The sequence below is a fragment of the Ziziphus jujuba genome, chromosome 10 (assembly GCF_031755915.1).
Source record: "Ziziphus jujuba cultivar Dongzao chromosome 10, ASM3175591v1".
Lineage (NCBI taxonomy): Eukaryota > Viridiplantae > Streptophyta > Magnoliopsida > Rosales > Rhamnaceae > Ziziphus > Ziziphus jujuba.
The window spans coordinates 9,291,120-9,314,969 of record NC_083388.1 but is presented as its reverse complement, the minus strand read 5'-3'; the positions used below and the strand labels follow the sequence as shown (position 1 = coordinate 9,314,969).

Below are 23,850 nucleotides of genomic sequence, written 5' to 3'. Positions count from 1 at the left end.
AAATATTTTTTAACAAACTTTTTATTTAAATTTTTTATTTTTATTTTTTTATAAACATTTATTGTTTTACTTGTAGCATCTCTTTTTTATAGTTACCTGTTTTTTTAAATATTATAATAGTGACATAAGAAAATATATTGTATTTAATTAAATAAATATAATATTGAAATAAAAAGTGGTTTTAGCTCTTTACATTTAGAGAGTCAAACTAACATTTTATATTAAAAAGTCAAAATAAAAAATTTATTAGAACTCTTATTTTAAATATTGTCTCTTTAAAATAAAAAGAATGTCACATTTAAAGAATCCGTTAGAAATGCTCTTAGATAATGTGCTCGACAGGACACTAAATCAACACATACTAGTGTTGTTATTACATGTTTGTTGCTCTATATTTGTTGGCTAGTGTGCAAAAAAAGTTCTATATTGGTTAAATATGGGATCTTAAAAGGTACATAAGAGGTTTGAGCTACTATTCTAGTAGGTTAACCTTTTAATTTAGAATCTTAGACTTTAACAAATGTATAAGAGCCAATCCCAGATAGAACCATTTGTATCTACGAGTAAGCCAATCTCAGATAGAGTCATATGTACTTTGGAATATTTGAGTGAGGAATTGTTAGTCTCATAGCTGTTACGCGCTTTTGGTACTTACCAAAGATAAAGTTGTATTTTATATTTTTTTCCAAATTTATCTTCGAATTTTATCTTCTTGTAAGATTTGAGTGAAGTTTGTGCACATGATCCTGTAGTATGTTTGGTTGACAGAATAATTGTCTTTAAAAAAATAGAATTAGTAATTGTTAGAATAAAAGTGTGGAATAGAGAAATTATTCATATCCTTTAGTTTGAAAGCAGAATATAACATTGAATTAAAAAAAAAAAAAAATCTTCTTTATAATGCTGAGGGGTGGGCCTAAAGTCCATAGAACAGCATAAAAGTAAGTTCTAATAATCCAGGGTTTCACAAGCGGAATAGATCATTTTACAGGAAAATTCTACTCGTAGTCTTGCTGTTTGCACTACCGTACCAAACAAACCATATATTGACCCATTTTATATAATATAATTTTTTATTCTGTGATTATGATTATACTCTTATACGACTTTTTAACGATACATGTTAATTTAATTTAAATATTATATGAAAAAACAATCTCTGTATTTCTGAAAAGAATAGGCTTCATCTCTTTATATAGAGAGGCAAGTAGGACCCCAACAAACTAAATGACTCAGACCAAATAACCCAATTGGTTGAAAACTAACTATTACTTAAAAGCTTCGGCTGCCATATACACTCTGACGTGGAGTTAACTAAACCCTTTGACTGTTATGGTGAAAACATAACCTCAACAAACAGTAAGTTTTCTTTAGTTTCTTTTCATTGTTTTGCAAAAAATTGGATGTTCTATTTGAATTGCACACATAAGATCACCGAGAAGATATGTTTTATCTAAACCGAAAAGGTAAATTATCAACTAAAACGTACTAACCTAGTCTACTAATAAACCTCATTCTATACCCCGTCTAATTGGCAAAGTCAACACCTTCATATACATATATTGCTCTACAGATAGCTCATTCAACAGTGGTGAAATTAATTAGAGCTTCATTCTGGCTTCTTTCTAGAGATGGGCTGCGATGTTCTCACCCCAAACCCCCACCCCCCCCCCCCCCCCCCCCCCCCAAAAAAAAAAAAAAAAAAAAAAAAAAAAAAAAAACCTTTCTTTTTACATTAACCGAATTTCTCTTCTCATTGCATTTTATTGAAATTTTAAAAATACCATGTTTCATTAAATGTTCGTTTGATCACATCTAAACAAATATTAAGTTGTTTAGCACACATCAACTGAATAATAAAAGTTGTTCAACATATATCAAATGAATAATATAGATAATTTAGATAACTAACTGTTGAAACCTGTCCTATAATTTCTTTGCCTTTTTGTAACATATAGGAGATACTGGGGTTTAAATAGATCAAATTGTTCGTTGTTTTGATGGGTTTGGGGATAATGGTAACCATCAGAAGCAACCCATAAGAAGCTCTAATCCCTGATTTTGCAACTGTCTTCAAGATGAATTTGAACAATTTTCATAAGAAAACAAAAAGGTGGAAAATGACCAAGTCAGTTCACATGTTTATGCCGGTAACGATTTAAATAGAAAAGTTAAAAAGGACCAATGGTGTAATGTTTAGTAAGTTTAGGATGTTACAAGTATACAATGTAAACTTTCATATAGTTCAAGGTGCGTTTGTGTAAATATCCCAAAAACATAAATTGGGATGGAGAAATTAGGACAATAAAAATAAAATAGCGTTGGAACGAAATTAGATCATATAGGATATTATTGCGTTTGGAACCTGCCACTATCAACTTCCTTTTCTATCAGTTTTGTTTTGAGAGATTAAATGAATATATTCCACAATCCTGCCTTTCCAAAGTAACAACTGAAAGCTAAATATCTCCCTGGGTTCTATTAAAAGTTGAAGTTCTAAACTTTATTAGGTGGCCATGAGTGTCCCATAATTTTTAATGTGAAACTTAATTTAAATACCAGAAATAGGACAAGTACGTTGTACCCTTTAAGAAAAATGTATAAATACCTTATAAGCTTATCGAATACATATATTATCTTAATAATTGCATAGGTTGTAGCTTAATAAATTTTTAAACATTCATGGCGTTTAGCACAAGCCACTCCTAGCCTTCAAACTGATGCTTAAAAATCTTCAAAAGCAGTGTTGCATCCAAAATGCACTATAAACCAAAAGGTGACAGAAAAAAAGGATCAATATTTTAAATAAATTAACCTCACCGACCAACTGTTGGAATCAAAATTTGGCCACACTAAACAAATACTTCTTTTTGTTCTTTTGTACCACAGCCTGCCTATCCAACCATAGACTACTCTAAAATCAGTAATTACATACAACCAAAACCCATTACATAATTCCTTCCAACGCTGCCACTTCAAATATCATTAAATTAATATTTTACCCCAAAAAAAAAAAAAAAAAAAACTTAGAAATAACCAAGGAGCATTGCTATCATATAGCAAGCCAGTACGACAAATATGTTTGCCCAACTGGATTTCACCGACCCTCCAGCAGACTTTTCCATCTTTACCCCTTTGAAAGGATACGTGCACGCTTCGTAACCTGCCCACCCTCACACAACCAAAGTTTCAATGTATCAAAGATTTCGTACAATGACAGCCAATAAAATAATAGTTAAATAGGAGAACGAAAATGGAAATACGTACTGGGGTCATTGGAAGTGATTAATCCAGTGTGGTTGAAGTCACAGTTAACATCCTGCGTACCAAATGCCTGATAATACGCATTCATTGCGTACGATGCGTGCGATCGTACCGTATTGGGTTCAAAGCAAGCCCCTCCATCTCGAATCGGGTTGCAATCCACTCCTCTGCTGCACACGTAGTCTAAGTTCTCCTGCAGTGCTTCATCACTGGCGTCCGATCTCGGCACGCACCATTTCCTACTCGGATCACCCGACGATGTTGGTGGGTGAGCCGTACTTGAAGTGGGACCCAACGCCTACGTCAGAAACGGTTCAATGAACGGTAAAAGATTGTCATCATTATAAAAACCCTAATCAGGTAGCATTATTATATCATAGTCGACACTGTACGTTTTTTAGTATAGTCTCTGGGCACACCTTTTGATGTAAAAGGAAAGGGCGGGAACTTTTTTTAATTTTTAATTCTTGGCAAATATTTATGACGGTAAGGCCCCTATAAGTGCAGATAACAAAACTGGAAAAACTGCAAAAGAACTATTGTGAAAGCACAAACACTAGAGGGCAATTCTGTAAACTGATAGCAAAAACTCGATTCTCTCTTGAGTTCCATGAGACGATTATGCACTGAGATAACAGCTGGCAAAGTGTCAGAGCCAACAAGCACAAATAGGGAAAAGGGAGTAGTGTTACGGCACATTCAAGCCTTGTGAACTCGGCCACGTGTCGAAAATTAGTGCCGAGATCATAAAACAGTCATTGACGAGTATATATATATCAACGATGTAAAAAGTGTGGACCACCACAGGTAAACGTAAAAGATCAAAATCAGATAAAAAGCAATTGCAATATGACTTATATACCACTTCTATTAAAAACGTTTCGCCGGAACCGTCCACCGGCCACCGGAGTCGTTGAGAAGAACAAATGGACCAGAAGATGAGGCAGAAATTACCTGGTCATTCCGCAAAATGCCCACATCGTAAACCGGAGTGAGATCCGGTTTGAACAACCCGTAATTGCGCTCCGAAATAGACGGTTTCAGGTTCTCATTGAACAGAGAGAATATGTATGTTTCGAAAGTCCTGTTGGGCATCAAAGGCGTTCCCTTTCCGGAATTGACGTGCTTCACGAGGTTCCCATTGTACGACAGTGCGTTTTCAACATTCACATCCGGTTGATTCTGGTCTCCAACCGAGGGCCAACCGGTCTCAGCAACGACAATGTCCACGTCGTCGTATCCCAGAACCTTCATAGCCGAGAAAACAGCGTCCATCTGAGCGTCAAACATGTTCGTGTAGTTTAACCCAGTGACGTTGTCGAAAATGCCGCCGTTTGGCCTGAAGAGCGCGTAGTTTAACGTTTGCGGTGAGAACCCGAAGAAAGGGTAGGGGTTAATCATGAAGGGCGATTTGGTCTGTCTATGATACTCGAGCATCGGAGCAAATATGATTTTATCGTAGCCTCGCCGGAACCTCCCCGCACTCGGTGGCTCCGAGTTCGCAGCAAGTATGCCCAGAGAGTGAGGCGTGGAGACCTGAATACTAGTAATATTAGCAAGCTTCAAAGCCGAGTGCAAGCTCTTCATCGCCGGCAATAGATGCGCGATCAGGCTCTTATCGGAGGTGGCGACGATTTCATTGCCCACGGCGATACGGTTAATTACGGTACGAGGGTGAAACGGCAAGATATTGTCGGCGACCCATGACTGTGCTGCGGGAAGCTTGGCAAGCGCCGGAACGTCGCCGTTTCCCACCGTAACAGTTACGGCAATGCCGGTGCCTGCGAAGGCACGGAGGATATCGGGATTGGCGTCGAAGATCTTGACGCGGTCGATGGTGGTCTTGGTCTTGAGGAAGGTGGCTACTTGAGGCGGCGGCGGGAGGTTGTCGGCGACGGTTCCGTAGTTGACGCCGATGGAAATGGCGGCGGAAGCCATGGAAGGGTGGAGGAGGAGGAAAGCAAAGAGGAAGACGATAACGCCGTGAAGCTTGGGTGGTGGTGCGGGTCGTTTAGAGTGATTTTCTTCCATTGTTGAGAATAAGCGATTAGATTGAAGAGAAGAGTAGAGAAGTGTGATGAGTAAAGTAAGTGGGATTGTGTGGAAGGGATTGGGATTTGTAAAGGTCGGAGATTTGCTGGCAATTTTGGTATATTTGAGTGGCAACTAGTTTTGTGTCGTGTTTGTTTTGTGAGGGAGGGAGAAGAAGGTTGGGGTTGTGTGGGGGCCACTCAATATGCGTTGATGGTTATTGTTTAATGGGGTCGTGGTTGAAACGCGCTTGATCAGTGGTGGTGATTGATGGGGAAAGAGTGACCAACTGTGAAACGTGGGGTAGTGGACAGTGGCTTGTCCATTTTGTGGATATCAAAGATTTCTCTCTCGGGATGAGATGAGTGCTGCTATTTACACTGCTCAAATTTCTTTTCCCACTTCATTTTTCTTTTTTTATGTGAAATTAGTCAATTACTAAAAGCCTTTTATTTTTATTATTTTAAAATTTTATTATATTTTATTTTTTCTAACGGGTTTGATCCGTACCTCATGTAGCAAACTCTCCTAAGATGCATCGGTCTCCGACAATCCTCACGGCGGAATACCGCCGGTGAAAGGGGATGACCAGCGGCCAGTGGACTATCTCTGTCCTTACAAACTTGATGCGAAAATTGAATATTATACAAAATTGGTCCCTTGGGAATCTTTCTCACTTTTCATAACTTTCTTTGTTTCGGGGGAAGTAGGACCCACCACTAGTTGTAAATATCAGGTTACTGAAGGGAAAAGACCAGATCCATTTAAAAAAAGCAAGTCAGAAAATTTTTAGCAAATTACTAATGAATGAAGGCATAAAATTTTAGTAATCAACTATTGAAATCACCGCCATAGGCGGTTGCATTTCTGCAAAATACTTTTTTAATGCCACGCTGCTAGATGAGAAATAAAACCTAGAGAAATGAAAAATAAAATTGGTTAAAAATTTCCCAGAAAAAAACAAACAAAAGTTTAATTTAAAGCTGTTTTTGGTAATTTACATTAAAATGAATTGGGAATAGATAGATATTTGAGTTGTGTGAATAGCAACTCTCTTTTTCTTGTACATTGTATATACAGTCATGTTATTGGTACTGCATCAAATTTATTTATTAAATAATATATATTAAAATATTAATGTTTGATATATTTATATAATATAAATATAAAAAATAAATATTTAAATTGAAAAATAAATTAAAAAATTAAATATTGCTATATTAATAAATAAATTTAATATTATTGTTATATATATAATTATTATTATATCAACATATGATAATTTTATAAAGTTCCAATATAATTCAAATCAGTTGGGATAGAATAGTTATTTATATATTTTATTCTAATTTATTTAGATTATATCCTAATTTTATATATATATATATATAAACAATATATATATATATATATATATATTTTAGTAAAACCATAACTTGCCGTAGATTACAAAACAGAGTTACACAAGTCAGCTTGAAGAACAGTTGTAAGCCAATCAAGCCTAATGGTGAATTCATTAATTTAGTTAAGGGGCACCGTTATATGATGAAAGATATTTTTTAAAGCAATGGTGCTGTAAATTGTTGCATTAGCTTAATTATTATGGAAGAAAAATTTTCATCTAAATAAATTTTAAATTTTAAATTATGATTTATTTGTGATAATTTGGAGTTATGAACTTTTTTTCTTTCCACATATAAAAACCTTTAATTTCAAGGAAAAGTTAAATGGAAAAAGAAAAAAAATTAGCTAATTGAATTAATAGATAGTAGGTTTTTTTTTTTTTTTATAAGAAAAATTTTAAGATGAGTTTTCATTTATTTCCCATCGAAAGTAGCTCATAAGAAAAAAAAATAATTTTCAAAAAATACTTTAATATGTATGTATTTTTATAAATAAAAAAATACATTCAAAAGAAAGTACATCCAGAATAAAATTAAATGGATTCTAAATCATCTATTTTTTATGATCTTTCCACCAACATTTTAATATGTAGTAAAAATATTAATAAAAAATTTAAAATATTAAATAATATTGATTATTTTATAATAATACGAATTCATTTTTACCAGATGGTAAAAGTTTATGAAAAAATCATATAAAAACGAATGGTCTATAAATCACCCCTGCCCTCCCCTCCCCAGCGCCTATGATCGGCCCCACTTCAAGCCAGACAATGAGCAACGATGTTAGATTCTTTTGTTATATACGTTGAAAGCCTTTTACATTTTCGGTTTTACTTTTGCACTTCAATGTCATAACAGCTAGCGAGATTCTGGATTTTTATTTAAAATGCATTTAAATTCATGCCTTATTCGGGACATATTTTCTATAAATACCAAAACGGTAAAGAAATACTGTTTAATATTACCCAAAAAAACCTATTGTTATATATATTATATATATATATATATATATAATGTAAATTATTAAATTGAATTGGATGCATAAGAATCACTTTTCAAAAAAAATAGTACCGTGTGGTAGTTTTATTTATGGATTAAAAATCAAAATAGGGTAAAATTTTGCAGAAATTTTTATATTTTTGAAAGTTAGATATAGATTTTGATTCCAAATAGAAATAAATAAAATTTTAAAAATTTACAATTTAAGAGATTTTTACAAAATTTTCATTTAAATTTCCATCAAATATTTACATCAATTCATTCATAATTTTGTCAAAAAATCCATAATTTTCAAAAAAACTTTTTAAAATTTTCATAAAATTTTTAAAATTTATGTGGAAATTTCTGCCAAATTTAATTTTTATCAAAAAATTATTAAATATTATTGATGTATAATTGTCTACCTACCCATTATTTTCTTATCATAATAAATTTAATATTTCTATAAATATTATAAAGTAGATATAAATTATAATATAATCAAAAATACAAATAAACATGTAAAATAAATTATAGATATTAAATATTATAAAATAGATAAATATTATGAACATGTACATGGAATATATCCTCTACAAATGTGGCTAAATGAATTGATGGAATGATGTTAAGAAGTAACTCTTGAATATCAATTCAAACTTAATCGTTAGGGAATAATGATTTTATTTATAGTCAACTAATATCATATAATGATTATCAAGGAAATACAATTTTTAATAATTATTTTTTATATTTTACAACTCAAATGAAGTTGAGAAAGAGATTACTAATTTTCAACTATCCAAAATTTTATGTGGTATTAAAATAATATTTTATTAAATATAATATAATTGTGATAATTAATTTATATATGTTAATTAATAAATATTTGTATCAAATGTGTATTTCTTTATTTTTTTTTATTGATAACAATATATTTATAACTATTAACATTTATTATATATTGATTAACTAAAAGAATATAAAATCTATTTAATATTTTTGTAATTTTCATAATTGATTTAATAATTAATTAATTAAATAAACTAATTTTAAAATTTCAATAAAAAAATATTTTTTTAAAAAAATTTCCATTAATTTTTATTATTTTTTAACAAATTTTTATTGATTTTGATAATTTTTTATATTTTCATGAAAGTCTTCATATGTTGACTCTTTAATATTTTCGTTAGTATCAATTTTTTGAATCTTAGTTTTAATTAGTTTTATTTTTTATTTTTTTATTTTTCTTCCTGATTGCATTTAATTTATTTACTCAAATGTTAGTTAGTGATATTTATAGTTTGTTAGACATTTTAAATAATTATAAATTTGAAAGAAATAAAAAAAAAAACGAAAACAAAAACCAATGTAGTTTAAATTTGTATTTAATTTAGTATTTTTTTCCCCTTAACTTTATTATTGATTTAAATACCTAACAAACTTTAATGGTTACAAATTAACTTATGGTAACAAATAACACACATCTAATTTAGGTAAAAATAAAAATAAATATCTAAAACTAAAACCAACAGTGTTACCAAGTGGTACAAACTTATAAATACACCTTCTAGTTCTTAAAAATTACATATACTCCTCTTATAGTTTTAGATTTTTATTTTTTTTCACATTCAACCCTTCATTTGGTTAAACTTTGATATTTAATGGTCAAGAAGGGTTTTTTATAATGACACAATACTTTCAATGTTAAATATCAAAGTTAAAAAAAAAAAAAATGCGAGGGAATTTTGTATAATTTTGCCTTAAAAATTAACAAATTTAAATATTATTTTTAATCAAAAAGTGGCATTTTATAGTTTATTTTTTTTAATTATTTATAAAATAGTTTTCAAAAAAGATGGAATAATTGTTTTTTACCTTATTTATACCACATTTCAAATTTTGATTAAGGAAAGGGGTCTATGTGAAAGAAAATAAAATAGAATTTACAAGGGGAATATGTGCAATTGTTAAAAAATAAAGGGTATATATTAAAAAAAAAAACTAAATTTAAAGAGGGAGTTTGTGTAATTTACCCCAAAAAAAAAAAGAAAAAGAAAAGAATAATTTTAAGGGTTTGTTCTATCAAACAATAATATATATATATATATATACATACTTTGCAAGAATATGTATATTATTATAAAATCCTTTTTTTTTTTTTAATATAAAATCCTTGTTCCTGGTAAAATATAACTGTTAACTGTTTAATATTATAGTTAAGGAGTAGTGGAATCAGAACAACTTTAAAAAAATGGAAATTGAGAACGTATCATGTCATTGATGTCAATTATTTGAAGTTTCACTTTGTATGATATGGAGCTGCTTTAATTGGTTAAATTATTATTATTATTTTTTCTTTCGGCTGAGTGGTTAAATTATTCTTGCTTTTTAAAATTTGTGTTAATAATTATTTTGATATTACTCTGTTCGATCAACAACAATTGAACATTTGAATTGAAAGTGAAGAATACACAAGTAAAAAAAATAAAAAATAAAAAATAAAAGAACCAATAGAAAATCCTATTTTTAATTTTTATAAACACTGACATTTGAAGCAAAAAAATAATTAAAAAATTTCAAAATATTCTTTCCTTGGAGTGAGATTGGGGTCTATATTTAGGTTCTCTGCTGAAATTTTTGTATTGTATTATTTGTTTTTTTGTTTGGTGAATTTTGCTGGATTGAGAGGTTGTTTAAATATAATATCAAATGTTGAACTCCAGCAAAGATCTCGGGTCAGTGGAGACGGCTATGATGGTTTATTGGACGAGAACGAGAAGCTGAAGAAGGAAAACAAGATTCAATCTTCGAAGCTGACCCAGTCGAAGAAACAGTGCAATAAGCTGGTTTGATCGGTGCACGCTACACGAAACACTGAAGAGAAAATAAAATTTGTTAAAGATTTGAAAAGGCCAAAAAATAAATTAATAAATAAACAAAATAAAAGTTTTTTTTTTTTTGGTGATTTTATGTAAAATGTTGCGAAAGTAGAAGTTTGAGAATTGTAAAAGGAACGACCCTTTGGTTTCAGATTGTATGGGCCTCAAGAAATTTGGGCTTCCAAGTGAGACCGTAGTACTTCAAAGTTTTGGGTGTTTGATTAACAATCAATACCTAAAAAGTGCAGCCTGCAGGTCCCCCAAATTCGATCCTCAAACCATCCCGCCTGGCTTCATTCAGGCAATACGTCGAACACTTTCTATACCATATTTGCCTCACACTCACCGCCCACCCTCATCGTCTCTCTCTGCCCACAGACGCCTACTAATATTACCCAGAAAATTCTTACTATCAAAACAACCAGAACCCCTTTCTTGCTTGTTTTATAGGATTGAGAAACTGCTAAATATGATGAAGTTTAGTCTGCTTTTCAGAGCTGGAGTGGGGATGGCTTTCCCATTCATAGAGTTGGCATTTTTCACGCCATTAACACTTTCAGGGAAGCTCAATATGAGGTAACTCTCTCTCTCTCTGTTGTGTAAAAGCCGTGTATTGTGTTTAACTGGATAATTAACGGGTAGACTGGAATATGGGTTTCTTGGTTTATCTTGTGTGAGTATGAATTTTCTTATGAAATTAACTGTGTAATGTTGTCTACTTCCAAAAGTACATTACGTTGAGAGCGCTAAAATCGAGTAGTTTTATTGTTCTGTAAATTACTAGTTCCGATTGCATAAATGTGTGCATAAGATGTTTAGTGACCAATTGAATTTTGTATTAGCATCCCATAATTTGTTTTGCCTATAACTAGTAATGCATGGAAACCATTAAAATTATATAAAATTTTAAATCATTAGTATCTTCATTCATGATGATTTACAATAACAAAATTATATACAACTAACACGTTTGCTAATTTAAAAAGTAATTTTAATGCATAAACATTGATATTACATCAAATACTTTTTGAAACTACAAAGTGTATGCATGAACCGCGTTAATCTTTTGAATGGTGTACTATTATACCATAAAATTTCCTACATTTAAATTTTTTTGGTTCCTTTTTTATATATTAATAAGATTTTAGTATTTTATATCTGTTTGCAACATTATATTACATTTCATGCTTTAATTAAAAGAGTTATTTTTATTAGTTATATTTACATTTTATTTTATTTGTTGTTTATAAATATAATAATTACTTTTAAATTCTTAAAGATATTAATCAGTTTGTTAGTAGTATTATGGAAGGGAATACATTTATATAAATTTTTAAAAAGAATGTGTTGAACCTAATAGTTCTGTATTACCTTTTTTTTTTTTTTTGGACATTCCTAGACAAATACTAAAACACTTGCTTCTTTTCTTTTGAGTTTTTTATAAGACCTTATACCTTAACCTCTGTAATTTGAAAACTTGGTTTGGTATTGTGGCAACAAAGGTTGTAAGCTGCTTGGGAGTGGAGTAAGGAACCAAGAAACTAAAGAATGTCACAAAATCATCAGGCTCTTCTTCTTATGCAAAAGATGGTGAAGAGCCCACCATCGAAAGCTCTTTCACTCTTCAACTATACTACACTTGAAGGCTTTCAACACACAAGTCAATCCATATGCTTTATTTTATACCACCTTCTTTCCTCAAATATGTTCTCGCATGCCCAGGTTCTCATTGTAAAAATACTATCTGGTCGAATCTCCTCCTCATTCTTCACTCCCTCATCTCTTATCCACCAATTAATTCAACCCCGTCCTTGTTCAAATGATATCCGTGTTTATATCCATGAAACAATTGTCAGTGCCCATCTTCAATGTCAATTGCTTGAAAAAGCCATTTTCTACTTCAAACAGATGATGGATCAAGGCCTCATGCCTGGATCAAACACTTTTAACAATCTATTGGGTTCTCTTGTTAAGTCTAATAGTTTTGAAAAGGCTTGGTGTGTTTTTAATGAATTTAAGGATACAACTGAATTAGATGCATATAGTTTTGGGATAATGATCAAAGGTTGTTGTGAAGCTAGCGATTTGAATAAAGGTTTCCAGGTTTTGGTTGAATATGAGAAAATGGGTTGGCCTCCAAACATTGTGATACACACTACTTTGATTGATGGGTGTTGTAAGAATGGCAATATCGAGGGGGCAAAGAAGTTGTTTTGTAAAATGGAGAGCCTTGGTTTGGTTGCTAATCAGTATAGTTATACTGTGTTGATCAATGGATTTTTCAAGAAAGGCCTTAAGAAAGATGGGTTTGAGCTCTATGAGAAGATGAAGCTTAGGGGGGTTTCTCCTAACATATACACTTATAATTGTCTAATTAATGGATATTGCACTGATGGAAAAATTAGTAGAGCTTTTGATGTATTTGATGAAATGAGAGAACAAGGTGTGGCATGTAATGTTGTAACATACAATATTTTAGTTGGTGGATTATGCAAGGAAATGAGGATTGGGGAAGCTGAGAAGTTGATGGATCAACTGTACAAGACTGGTATCAGCCCAAATTTAGTTACATATAACATGTTAATTGATGGGTTTTGTAATGCTGGGAACTTGGACAAGGCTTTGAGCTTATTTGATCAATTGAAGTCAAGTGGCCAATCTCCATCTTTAGTGACTTATAATATTCTAATCACAGGCTTTTCTAGAGCTCAAGATTTAGCTGGAGTTGCTGACGTAGTGAGAGAGATGGAAGAAAGAGGCATTACTCCTTCTAAAGTGACATATACAATTTTAATTAGTGCCTTTATTCAGTCAGATGATATGGACAGAGCGTCTCAGTTATACTCATCCATGGAGAAGGCTGGTTTGGTTCCTGATGTTTACACTTATGGTGTCTTGATACATGGGTTATGCAGTAAAGGTAATATGAAGGAAGCCTCAAAGTATTTTACATTGATGAGTGAGAAACATTTGAAGCCATCTGATGTTACATATAACATGATGATTTATGGTTACTGTAAGGAGGGTAGCTCTTACAGAGCCCTGAGATTGATCAAAGAAATGAGTGAGAATGGAATGATCCCGAACATGGCAAGCTTCTGCTCAACTATTGGAGTTCTCTGCAAGGATGGGAAATGGAATGAGGCTGAAGGTCTACTGAAAGAGATGACAGGGTCAGGTTTAAGACCACCCGTTTCCATCTACAATCTGATATTTAAAGCCAAGATTAGTCATCAATGAAGCTCCAAAGCACTCTAGTATACTTACAGGATATTGAAAAGAACGTCGAGCATACAACAATGACAAGAAGAAACCAATTTGTGGCTTAAATTGGTAACTAAAGTTGCCATTTTAAATTCGGCATAAAGCTATCTCAAGGTCAATATTGCTGTAATTCCTAGTAAGCCTTAATTCATTCATCCTCTCTCAATTATTTACTTCATCATTGATTTGTATTTTATTTATTTATTTTTTTTGAATCTTTAGCTAATGGATTGAAGTGTTTCAGTGCTAGGATTTAGAGATAAAATGATGTCTACGGTTGTTTTCAGCATATATAAATGTGCATAAAAATCTTAATTCAGATTCTTATGTGTATTACAGATGATTTATATATCTTAGGAGTATTTAATTGCGCCAATATGTGTCTTACATGAATCTTAGTTATCTAATACATAGCATGTGCCCTTTCTTCGTTTCCTCAAAACACCCCAACATAGTTGATCAAGAACACGAGAAGATGGAAACATGCATTTCAGTAAAAGAAGTGGGCATAAGTATTCTCAATTTCCTTCCAAATAATTGGTTTTCTTGTTTAAGCAGAAAATGTTACATCTACCATTTGTTTGTTATATCTTTTCCATAATGTGGCCGATGCTTGCTCACATATCATAATCTTAAAAATTTAGATCCAGGATTATAGGAAGAAGTTCCAATCATTGCCTTTTGAAGTAGCATAATTATACTTGAAGGCTGCAATAGTAATTTACTGCACCTGCCATCGCGTTGGAGCTGAAACTCATTATAGTTGTTAGAAAATAAGTCAAGATGGCACAAGGTACTTTCTCCAACTCTTTAGTAACTAATTGATAGATATTAGTTTGTTTTGGTTTCTGCTTTTCTTTTCTTTTCTTTTTATTTTTTATTTTTTTATTTTTTATTTTTGGTTTATCTGGTGGAACTCAGGCCTGAAATACCTCTTCTTCTTATGTTGTATTTCTCTTCTTCTTATGATGCATGTCTTCTAGTGTTTTGTTGCTTTTAACCAGTATTTAAATTTATCATTTTCAAACGTTCTTGACTGTAGATTTCTTAACTCAAATTGCATATCTAGGAATGTCTCTTAATCTAACTTTTGAAGACTGGTTGCCTTTTTGGGTAAATAATATAAGTTGCTTATTCACTATAAATTTGTTGTTACATTAAACGATTGAAAAAGCAAATCAACCCCAAACTCTCATCAATTCTGATATGAATAAGGTCAGCAGACAGTATTTAAGAAATTATGATGTTTGTTGTAGTTATTTCGCATTAGTTTTATTTTCGTCAATATCCAGGACATTTCTTTTATCGTTATATTGGTAGAATGCAAACATCTTACCAGGCACTATTCAATCTTGAGAGTCTTGGTTCAAGAACAATATCGACATTAACTTCTAAGATTAGTTCTGTTATGCTTATTGCAGAAAAATTAATTACTATTCAATCATTTGTACAAGTGTTGTGGTGCAGTTTTCCCGCAATTTGTTGTGTGTATTATAAATGATGACTTGGGTCAAATGTGAATTGTCATTTTTTGGCTGAAACTCTTTTATCTTTTCTTGGATTTTTGTTTTTTGTGGCTCGGTAACTGGTGAATCATGATTATAGCTCCACTTAAACCGCCAAGGGGGGTAATCTGCTTTTGTGAATTCTGGTTGGTTTCTGATGTGACCTGAGAGGAGGTTTAGTTATAGTGGAGAAACAAAGATTTAGAATCATTGAAGAGGACCCATATGGTCCCAAAAGGACTGACTAAAATAGTGATTCTAGTATCCTAAAAATTATTGTTATTGAACCAAAAAATATAGAGGGAAAAAGAGGCTTCTAGTGTCACCATTTATTTTAGCATTAGAAAATATAATTGATATATTTAGAAGTTTAATACTTTGATCCAATATAAACTTGTCTTTAATTTGCATTGCTCGGTCCTTTTTGGAAAAAAAAAAAAAAATTGGCTGTGATTGTTGTAAAAAGAAAGTTGTTTGCCATGAAAACAATACTTCTTTTTTTTTTTTTTTTTTTTTTTTGTTGTTGTTGTTGTTTTTTTTTTTTTGGGTAAAATACTGTGAAAACTATACTTGCATATTGCGTAGAACAACAAGAGTAATAATGTTTCTTTATCTCGGGCAGTCCCATGTTGCTTGTCGACTAAGTTGTTTTTTTTTTTTTAAAAAAAATCAAACTGCTTGTCGACTAAGTTTAGTCATTGTATAACATGAATAACACATGTGCATTTATTAAAAAACAATTAAAACGTTTAGTAATTCATGTGTATTTATGAAAATAACAATTAAAAAGAGTTGGTAATTTTTTACTAAAACTATTGTGAGTTATAAAGACTAGTAAAAGAAATTTAGTAAGTTGTGATTATTTAAGGTTGAGCCATTAAATTTTGGTCCAAAGATTATAGTCATATATATTATTGTGATTATAGTTTTTAGACAAATTGTAAATTAAGTGTTTTCTTTTTTCATTTAATCATATGGCAATTTGAAAAGAGTAAAACCGTTCTAAGAAAAATCCAATAATAATAATAATACATATTTTCTATCCAGTTCTAAAAATTTATGCAAAAATGATATTTAATTAATTTATGATAAAAAAAATAAATAAATATGAAACTCAGAAGAAACTATTATTGTGCCACGAGTATTAATTGAGGCCCAAACCATGCCGGTCCCCCACGTGTTCGATTGAAGTCCAAACTGGTGGATCCAACGGCCAAGATGTTTCCAAGTCAGGAAATTCATAGTCGTTTTGTATTTATTCTGTATCAAAAACCGAACAGAAATTTAATTTCACGTAGTTCAGTCAAAAGTGTCAAAATATATAGTCCTTAATTTCTAACTTACTCGTCTAGCCGGCCACCTATGTCCGTGCCGGGAACCGTGGGTCAAGATCCGAACCCGAAAGACGCCGTCGTTCAACCCGTAAATTCCATAGGCCCGGACGCACTTCCTGCTCCTCAAGTCCGGTTCCTTCATCGCCACCACCACCAACGACCAAACCTCCATGGAAACTCCCAAGGCTTTTACACCTCGCCACCACAAGCTCAGTGAAACGCTTCCTGAGCATCGTGGATCGTCCAACGGCGTACGGCCTTGCTCAGCCGCCGAGAATTCCAATTTCTCCGAGCCGATGAAGAAGGGTCCCGAAAATACGGAGTTCCAGGCTGGACGTGGAAAGAGAAAAGTTTCGGAGCAGGAATTCAATTGGTTGCCTTCTGGTTGGATTGTTGAAGATAGAGTCCGGAGCTCCGGTGCGACTGCTGGAACTGTAGATAAGGTCAAGATTCTTATGATTGTGCTTTTTGTTCTTCTTCTTTTTTTTTTTTTTTTTTTCCTCGTTGCATGTTTGTTTGGTTGCTGAGAAAAGAAAACTGATTTAAGATATTGGAAATTGAAAAGGAAATGATTGATAAGTTGATAGTTTTGTTAATGCGAAATGAATGTCCTTTTTATTTTTTTTATTTTTTTTTAAGAACGTGTTTAATAGTTTGTATCAGGCTCAATTTAATGAGGATTAGGCTAATTTTTAATGTGGGGGAGTCCAAAGCTAAAGCATTATTATAACGTTCTCTTTTTTTCCATTTTGTTCTGTCTCAATCAACTCAAACAGAGCCAGAGGATGAGGAAATGAACTCGTAGGAATTAGGGAAATCCAATTTGCTTTTTTGGGTGCAATGTTGCTGTTGCACTTTCTGCTTAATGCCCATGTTTGTGAGTCTCTTAAAGAGATATTTTGGAAAAGAATTTGTTCGTTTTATATGATGAGCTTAAAGAATTTGTTCGTTTATATGAGCTTTTTTTTGCTAATTTTATTCTCCTGCTGATGTGAAAATAATGGGCTGCTTTAGGTAAATGGCGTATTTCATTGTAAGCAACAGTTCTTAGAAGCAATTGCATAACTTCCAGATTTATCTACCTACTAGTGGCCTTATATACATCAATTACATCATTTGCCAATCATGAAACTAGCTAAGGGTAAGACAAGGTGTAAAAGTTGATAAAGTGGAATGATTGTATTGTAAATCTATGCGGTAGTTATTTAGATGTCTCTTTGACTTGACAAAAAAGAAAAATAATATAAAAAATTAAGTATATATATATATATATATGTAAATTTTTGTTGCAGAGAAGACTTCTAAACAAGATTTCAATACCAGTTCCTTAGAAGTGGAAGCCATGAGATAATAGATAGCTAGACAATCTCCTGACTTAAGAGACTAGATATGTTGGTGACAATCGAGATATCCATTCAATGATTTTTATCTTATATAATATATATATATATATTGGTTACATTTTTATTGCTTGTAGATTGCAATTTTTCAATTCATTCAATAACACCTGTTCTCAACAGACGAGGATGTTGAGGCGGGATAAGGTGAAAAACATAAACAAAATGGCATGACTAGCCTAAACCTTGTGTATCCGTTTCTAAGTCTATTAAGGCAAGAAGTTGGTCATCTTTCTGATATTGGGAGCTTGTTATGCTGGTACATACTATTCTTCAAATTTGGTATCAAGGTAGTAAATAAGTTGGTGTAATTACTAACTGTAAGTGGATATCAAGTTGGTGATGAAACTTCTAATAAACATTTTGTCATTCTCTAAAAGTAGTTAAAGTAATGTCAATATCACTTGTCTAAAAATAAATTTTTTTCCTCACTAATTGCTTTGTTTTGGGCTCTCATTTCAATGACTATTAGACTTAGAGAGTTCAAGCAATTGTTCCGAACTTCCAGCTTTTGTCAAATAAAAGTCCGGTCATCAAATTGGTAATCATAATTGCAGTTAAAATGTAAAACACACTGGTTGTTCGTCTCCTTCCATTCAGTTATTGCTTATTTCTTTGGCCTAATTGGTAGCACATATGTATTGATGCAGGGATATTCAGCAAATTTAGTAGCCTTCTTTTACTGTCATTAGAAACTAAGTAGTAAATGTTTTTAGCTAGCTTTGAATTATTATATTTTATTTTGTCTTTGTAATTTGACTGGAACGTCACACACAATATTTAAGCTACAATACACGTCATTTTACAAATAGAATTGTAGTTTGATTCCGTAAGAATTTCGACAAATTTCCTTGAGCTCTGAAGCTTTTGCTTCACCTCTGTTATCTTCCAGTGACTTCGACGCCTTGCATTCATTAGAGTTATCCATGATCTGTTTGCTATCATGTTTGTAATAGTTAGCTACTCTATCTTTGAGGATGCATGTCTTATGTTGATAGCAGTATGAGGAAGTTCAATGCTCATAAATTTTTGTTCTTTTAGTTTTCATTAATAGTGCTGGAATGAATAGTTATTGCAGGATAATATTGAAAATTGGAAGTGGATTCATGCTAGGAGAATCCAATCATAGTGATTTTTGGGTTCGTAACACTTTTTTCTAGTTTTTGAGGAAATATCTGTTGGAGAAAGTCTTATCATTTGTCAAGTGATGAAGCTACTTAGTTGAAAACTTTACTTTAATTAATGGAAATATGCAACACCATTTTTGCTGGTAGAAAGTATTCCAAAGGTGTTATTTATCATTTGCCCTTATAGCTCTTTTCCTTCTCCACCAAACCTTCTAGATGAAGTTTTGATGCTTTCTTGAGTCCCCATGCTTTGACCATAGAATAATGGCTTGAGGAAGTCTTCAACATTATTGCTTTCCTAATCTTGAAGGCTAAGAAAAAACTTATAGCTTGCTTCACAGGTTTTAGTGAACTTGGTGTTGAATGCCAATGTTCTTTTGTCACATTTGTAAAAATTTTGCTGTTATGTTAGCTTCAATGTTTTTATCCCCCCAAAAAAAATAAAATAAAATAAAATAATATGTTAGCTTCAATTTTGTTCATAGTGAGGAATGAATAATGAACTTCTTTTTTTGATAAACAATGAATAATGAACTTGATACCCTCAATGTGTCAAATGGTGATTAAATTTCCACATGCAACTAATGGGTTGATTTGATTCATTAATGGTTTCTGCTCCATTTGGGTCATATGTGAAATTGCAAAATAGGAGATTCTTTTTGAAAGGGGCATCAATTATCATTTTAACAGTCATATAGATCTAAACATATATCCTTGAGTCTTGTTGATTGGAGTGCTTTTAAATTATTTGTTGTGTCAAGTAGATAAGAAGCCATATGGATGTACTCGTGTTCTAAGTGGTGGATGCTACTCACTTTAATGGACAACTTTCTTTCCAAGAAGAGTTAAGATTAACACGAAATGTGTATTCCATACATCTTTTCTTCTAATGCCAAGAGCAAGATGATCTACCCCAATTTAATGGCCAAATAAGAAAAGGGACATCTTTTTGAATCGCTTTGACAACTCAAATATAGTAAGGTTCTGAATTCGTTGGCTTTGTTGAAGGCTGAGAAAAAGTTTGAGAGGTTGTTTGGAATGTAGCTACGCTGTTTAAATTGATGGCATTTTGTTTTGTTATGGCATGTGAAATGACTTACTGCTGGATCTAGTACATACACAGAGAAATCCAAACATGGTTTGAATCCTTTCTTTATATTGCAGTACTATTTTCATCCAGTTTCAGGCCGCCGATTTCGGTCGAAGAAAGAAGTTCTCTATTTTCTGGAAACTGGAACACCTAGAAAGAAGAAACAAACAGAGAATTCTGATGCTGAAACAAAGGTGAATAGGAACCTCTGCTTTATTAAGTTGGAGCTGTTAGGCGTTATTTACCTCTCATAGTTTCATTTTTCATTTTTCCTGCTATTTATCAGAAATTTCTTTTGTTATTGTATAAAGGGATCTGGTGGGCATAAACAGAAGTCTAGCGCAGCAGCAAAGAGTTCTACGTTGAACTTCGATTTTTCCAATGTGCCTGAGAAGGTTAATTGGGTGCTGTCAGATTCTCCTGAAGGGTCGTGGACACCTTATATTGGTGATGATATGGTGGCTGAGTCTGGTAAGCAAGAATGGGAAGCCGCATTCAAATTCCTCACCTCCAGAAATAGTGGCCGGAATTACTGAAACGCGTTTACAGTCCTGCCCAGCGTGTATCATGATCTCCTACTGACCAACAATAGGTCTTCTTATTTCCAGTAGACCTAATACTTACTTAAAATTAGTTTTCATTTTTCCTTTTCTTTTTTTTTTTTTTTTTTTTTTTTTTTGGGATTTACTCCCTTCATATCACAGCCAAAGCTCAATTAGATTGCTGCTTGGCATTTTGTATTGATATGTTAGTCATTCGTACTTATATTGTTTTTTTGTATAAATTTTGTTTCTTTCCCTTTCATATATAGAAAATGTATAACTTTTTCCTTTCTAGTTTTGTTAGTGGTTTTGCATAATTGCTTGGCAACAATTGCTAGTTTTGTTATATCCACTTTCTTTATTTATTATTATTATTTTTTTTTTTTTTATATTTTTTTTCTCCTTTTGAAACAGAAAATTAGGAGTTTTGCATGAGCGAAACTGACACTAGTCGTGTAACAGGTTAGCTGCACTTTTGGATCCCCTAGTTAATCTAGGCTTTCCATTTTCAATGTTTTCAATTGAATGTTTCAATTTTTGGTTTTACATTTTTTATTTTTTCAATTGAGTGTTTCAATTTTTTGTTCTACATTTTTAATTTTTTCATTGGAGATACGTATTTTATTTATTTATTTTTTTTTTGTTTCAAGTGAAACAATTATGAAAATTTGTTGTCTAAATAAATATTTTTATTATAAATCCAACAAATTGTTTAAAACATAAATTTAAAATATATATATATATATATATATATATATTAACCATGCTATCTACATTGGAAAAAAAAAAAAAATAAATAAAGATTGAAACTTAATGGGTTAAATTGAAATTGAAGGCAAACGTGTCCAAAGTTATGGTTAACCCAAAATAATATCAAGTTTGTGTAAAAGGCTTTGGACATTGAGGGACCTTTTCCAGTACGTTATCCCCTTGCTATTTCTTTGTGCCATCATTCTGCAAATATTACCGTTCCACAATTTAAGTAGTTTTTATATTTCCAATTACTATCTAATAGAAAATTAATATTCATTTTTTTGTGGAAACCCAAACTTATTGTTAGCCTTTATATAACTTTTGGTAAAAAAACTGATAAATATTTTGATCAACATATAAGGCAAATGCAAACGCTAGTTTAAGTGAAATCTTCACAAAAATAAATTCTTCAAATTCAACTTTACTTTCCATTGCTCACAGGTCATTCCCAAACTAATTTAAAAAAAAAAAAAAAAAAAAAAAGGTCCAAGATATGTTTTGAAAGTGGTAATCTCTCCTTATTTTTCAGTTATACCAAGTACCAACATCCCAAGACAATTTACCAGAGGACATATAAGTGCGACCATTATATTGAGAATTGAATTTCAAGCTGTGGCAACGGCTATGACTGTCACAAGGATTATCTATGTAAGTGCCTAGAGTTCTCAGAGTTTGTCCCTTACCGACCCCATTTGATATTTGCATCAGCTTCTTTCTTTATTTCCTTCACTTTTCCAATAAAAGGAAGTTAGATCTTTGTGAGAAATATAATGATCTACATATCAATTATGAATCATCTACATACTGCAACTCACCTATATGCAGTGATATATTTGGTGACCAAGAGCTTATAGTTTTATTATAATCGGAATTCACTTTAAAAATTCACAAACATTATCTATATCAGTGCTTTTGTTTGATTATCAAATGAACTAGAACACAAACCCATTCTATAGTTTGTTCTAGAATCCATTTCAAGAATTCACGAGCAATATTTATGTTAGTACTTTTGTTTGATTATCAATGAACCTGAATAAACCCACTCTAGATTCTATCCCTCAATGAGCCCCCCTTTTAGATTTGCATTAGTTTCTCTTTCTATTTCCTTCACTTCTGCAATAAAAGAAAGATTTTTCTAAGAAAATGATGAAATAGAAATGGCACAAAAATCAACTATGAAGAATTTGCATACTGCAGCTCACCTATATGTAGAAATATCTTTGTTGGCTCAAAATTGGCATTATTGCTATATCCGAAATTTATTTCAAGAATTCATAAGCTTTATCTATGTTAGTGCTTTTGTTTGATTATCAATGAACCTGAATATAGAAACTTTAGAGTTTGTCCTTCGTTTGAGATTTGTATTAGTTGCACTCTCTATTTCCCTCACTTTCCTACTAAAAGAAATTTAGATCCTTGTGAGAAAATAACAAAATATAATAATCTAGAAATCAACTATAAAAAATCTGCATACTGAGAAACTTGGCTATTTCTAGCAATATCTTTGCTAACTCAAAATAGAACCTGAATAAACCCTTAAAAAAAAAAAAAAAATACATACTAGAGTCTCTAAAGTTTGTAATTTACTTACTCCCAGTCCCATTTGATGTTTGCATCAATTTCTATCTCTATTTCTTTCATTTTTCCAGTAAAAAGAATGTCAGATTTTTGCAAGTAAGGTTGGTTTAATTGTAAAACCCTCGTACTCACACCATGGGGTCGTGTGTTTGAGGCATGCCCCCTACTTTTAGAGCAGAAGTTATTGTAACATAATCAAAAGAAAAGGCCTATATATTGCAATATCTTTGCTAACTCAAAGCTGGTTATATATGGAATCCACTTCAAAAATTCACAAATTTTACTTGTGTTAGTGATTTTGTATGATTATGAATGAACTTGAACAAACCCACAAAAATAAAAATACATGCTATAGCCTCTAAGTCTGCCCTTTTGAGATTTGTGTTTTCCAATAAAAGGAAGTTAGATCTTTATTAAAAAAAGGACAAAATATAATAATCTGGAAATCAAATATGAAGAATCTGCATACTGCAGCTCATCTATACGTAGAAATATCTTTGCTGACTCAAAGTTGTATTATTGCTATATCCAAAATCCATTTCAAGAATTCACAAGCATTATTTGTTTTAGTACTTTTGCTTGATTCTCAATAAACCTAAACAACACTTTAGAGTCTATCCCTCGTTTAAGACTTGCATTATTTTCACTTTCTATTTTCCTCACTTTCCCAATAAAAAAATTTAAAAAAAAAAAAAAGTT

The 23,850-nt window shown here is 31.7% G+C and overlaps 3 protein-coding genes across 11 annotated transcripts; 2 read left to right on the top strand and 1 right to left on the bottom strand.

Annotated features, from left to right (window-relative positions):
* Positions 1-2,721: 2,721 nt before the first annotated feature.
* Positions 2,722-5,696, bottom strand: LOC107411088 (glucan endo-1,3-beta-glucosidase). Of its 2 annotated transcripts, none has more exons than XM_025071119.3 (3): positions 4,219-5,696; positions 3,268-3,562; positions 2,722-3,172 (listed from the first exon to the last, which is right to left on the bottom strand). In XM_025071119.3, the coding sequence occupies exons 1-3, from the start codon at positions 5,293-5,295 to the stop codon at positions 3,027-3,029; spliced, it is 1,518 nt and encodes a 505-aa protein (XP_024926887.2). In that variant the 5' UTR covers positions 5,296-5,696; the 3' UTR covers positions 2,722-3,026. The 2 variants fall into 2 exon arrangements, with proteins under 2 accessions (XP_024926887.2, XP_015874085.2); XM_016018599.4 differs by having other exon boundaries at positions 2,722-3,163; positions 4,219-5,662.
* A 4,654-nt stretch (positions 5,697-10,350) lies between these two features.
* On the top strand, positions 10,351-20,477 carry LOC132799119 (pentatricopeptide repeat-containing protein At4g11690). 8 transcript variants are annotated; one of them, XR_009634426.1, is made up of 5 exons: positions 10,351-11,137; positions 12,064-13,961; positions 14,281-14,337; positions 14,470-14,618; positions 20,353-20,477. XR_009634426.1 is itself a non-coding variant. In XM_060811857.1 (2 exons), exon 2 carries the CDS (start codon positions 12,110-12,112, stop codon positions 13,799-13,801), a length of 1,692 nt encoding a protein of 563 aa, XP_060667840.1. In that variant the 5' UTR covers positions 10,351-11,137; positions 12,064-12,109; the 3' UTR covers positions 13,802-14,201. The 8 variants fall into 8 exon arrangements, 1 of the variants encoding a protein (XP_060667840.1); XR_009634427.1 differs by lacking the exon at positions 14,281-14,337 and having other exon boundaries at positions 12,064-13,939; XR_009634423.1 differs by lacking the exon at positions 14,281-14,337.
* Positions 16,608-21,114, top strand: LOC107410993 (methyl-CpG-binding domain-containing protein 5). Its single transcript, XM_016018499.4, has 3 exons — positions 16,608-17,107; positions 20,353-20,472; positions 20,590-21,114. Exons 1-3 carry the CDS (start codon positions 16,835-16,837, stop codon positions 20,812-20,814), a joined length of 618 nt encoding a protein of 205 aa, XP_015873985.2. The 5' UTR covers positions 16,608-16,834; the 3' UTR covers positions 20,815-21,114.
* Positions 21,115-23,850: the final 2,736 nt, after the last annotated feature.

Bases quoted from the DNA above. Each gene is read 5' to 3' on its own strand.
- LOC107410993 (XM_016018499.4), top strand. From the start codon at position 16,835: ATGGAAACTCCCAAGGCTTTTACACCTCGCCACCACAAGCTCAGTGAA. The intron at 17,108-20,352 runs GTCAAGATTCTT...TTTATATTGCAG, and splicing joins CTGCTGGAACTGTAGATAAG to TACTATTTTCATCCAGTTTC. The intron at 20,473-20,589 runs GTGAATAGGAAC...TATTGTATAAAG, and splicing joins ATTCTGATGCTGAAACAAAG to GGATCTGGTGGGCATAAACA.
- LOC107411088 (XM_025071119.3), bottom strand. From the start codon at position 5,295: ATGGAAGAAAATCACTCTAAACGACCCGCACCACCACCCAAGCTTCAC. The intron at 3,563-4,218 runs GTAATTTCTGCC...TTTCTGACGTAG, and splicing joins GCATTTTGCGGAATGACCAG to GCGTTGGGTCCCACTTCAAG. The intron at 3,173-3,267 runs GTACGTATTTCC...TGGTTGTGTGAG, and splicing joins AATCACTTCCAATGACCCCA to GGTGGGCAGGTTACGAAGCG.
- LOC132799119 (XM_060811857.1), top strand. From the start codon at position 12,110: ATGTCACAAAATCATCAGGCTCTTCTTCTTATGCAAAAGATGGTGAAG.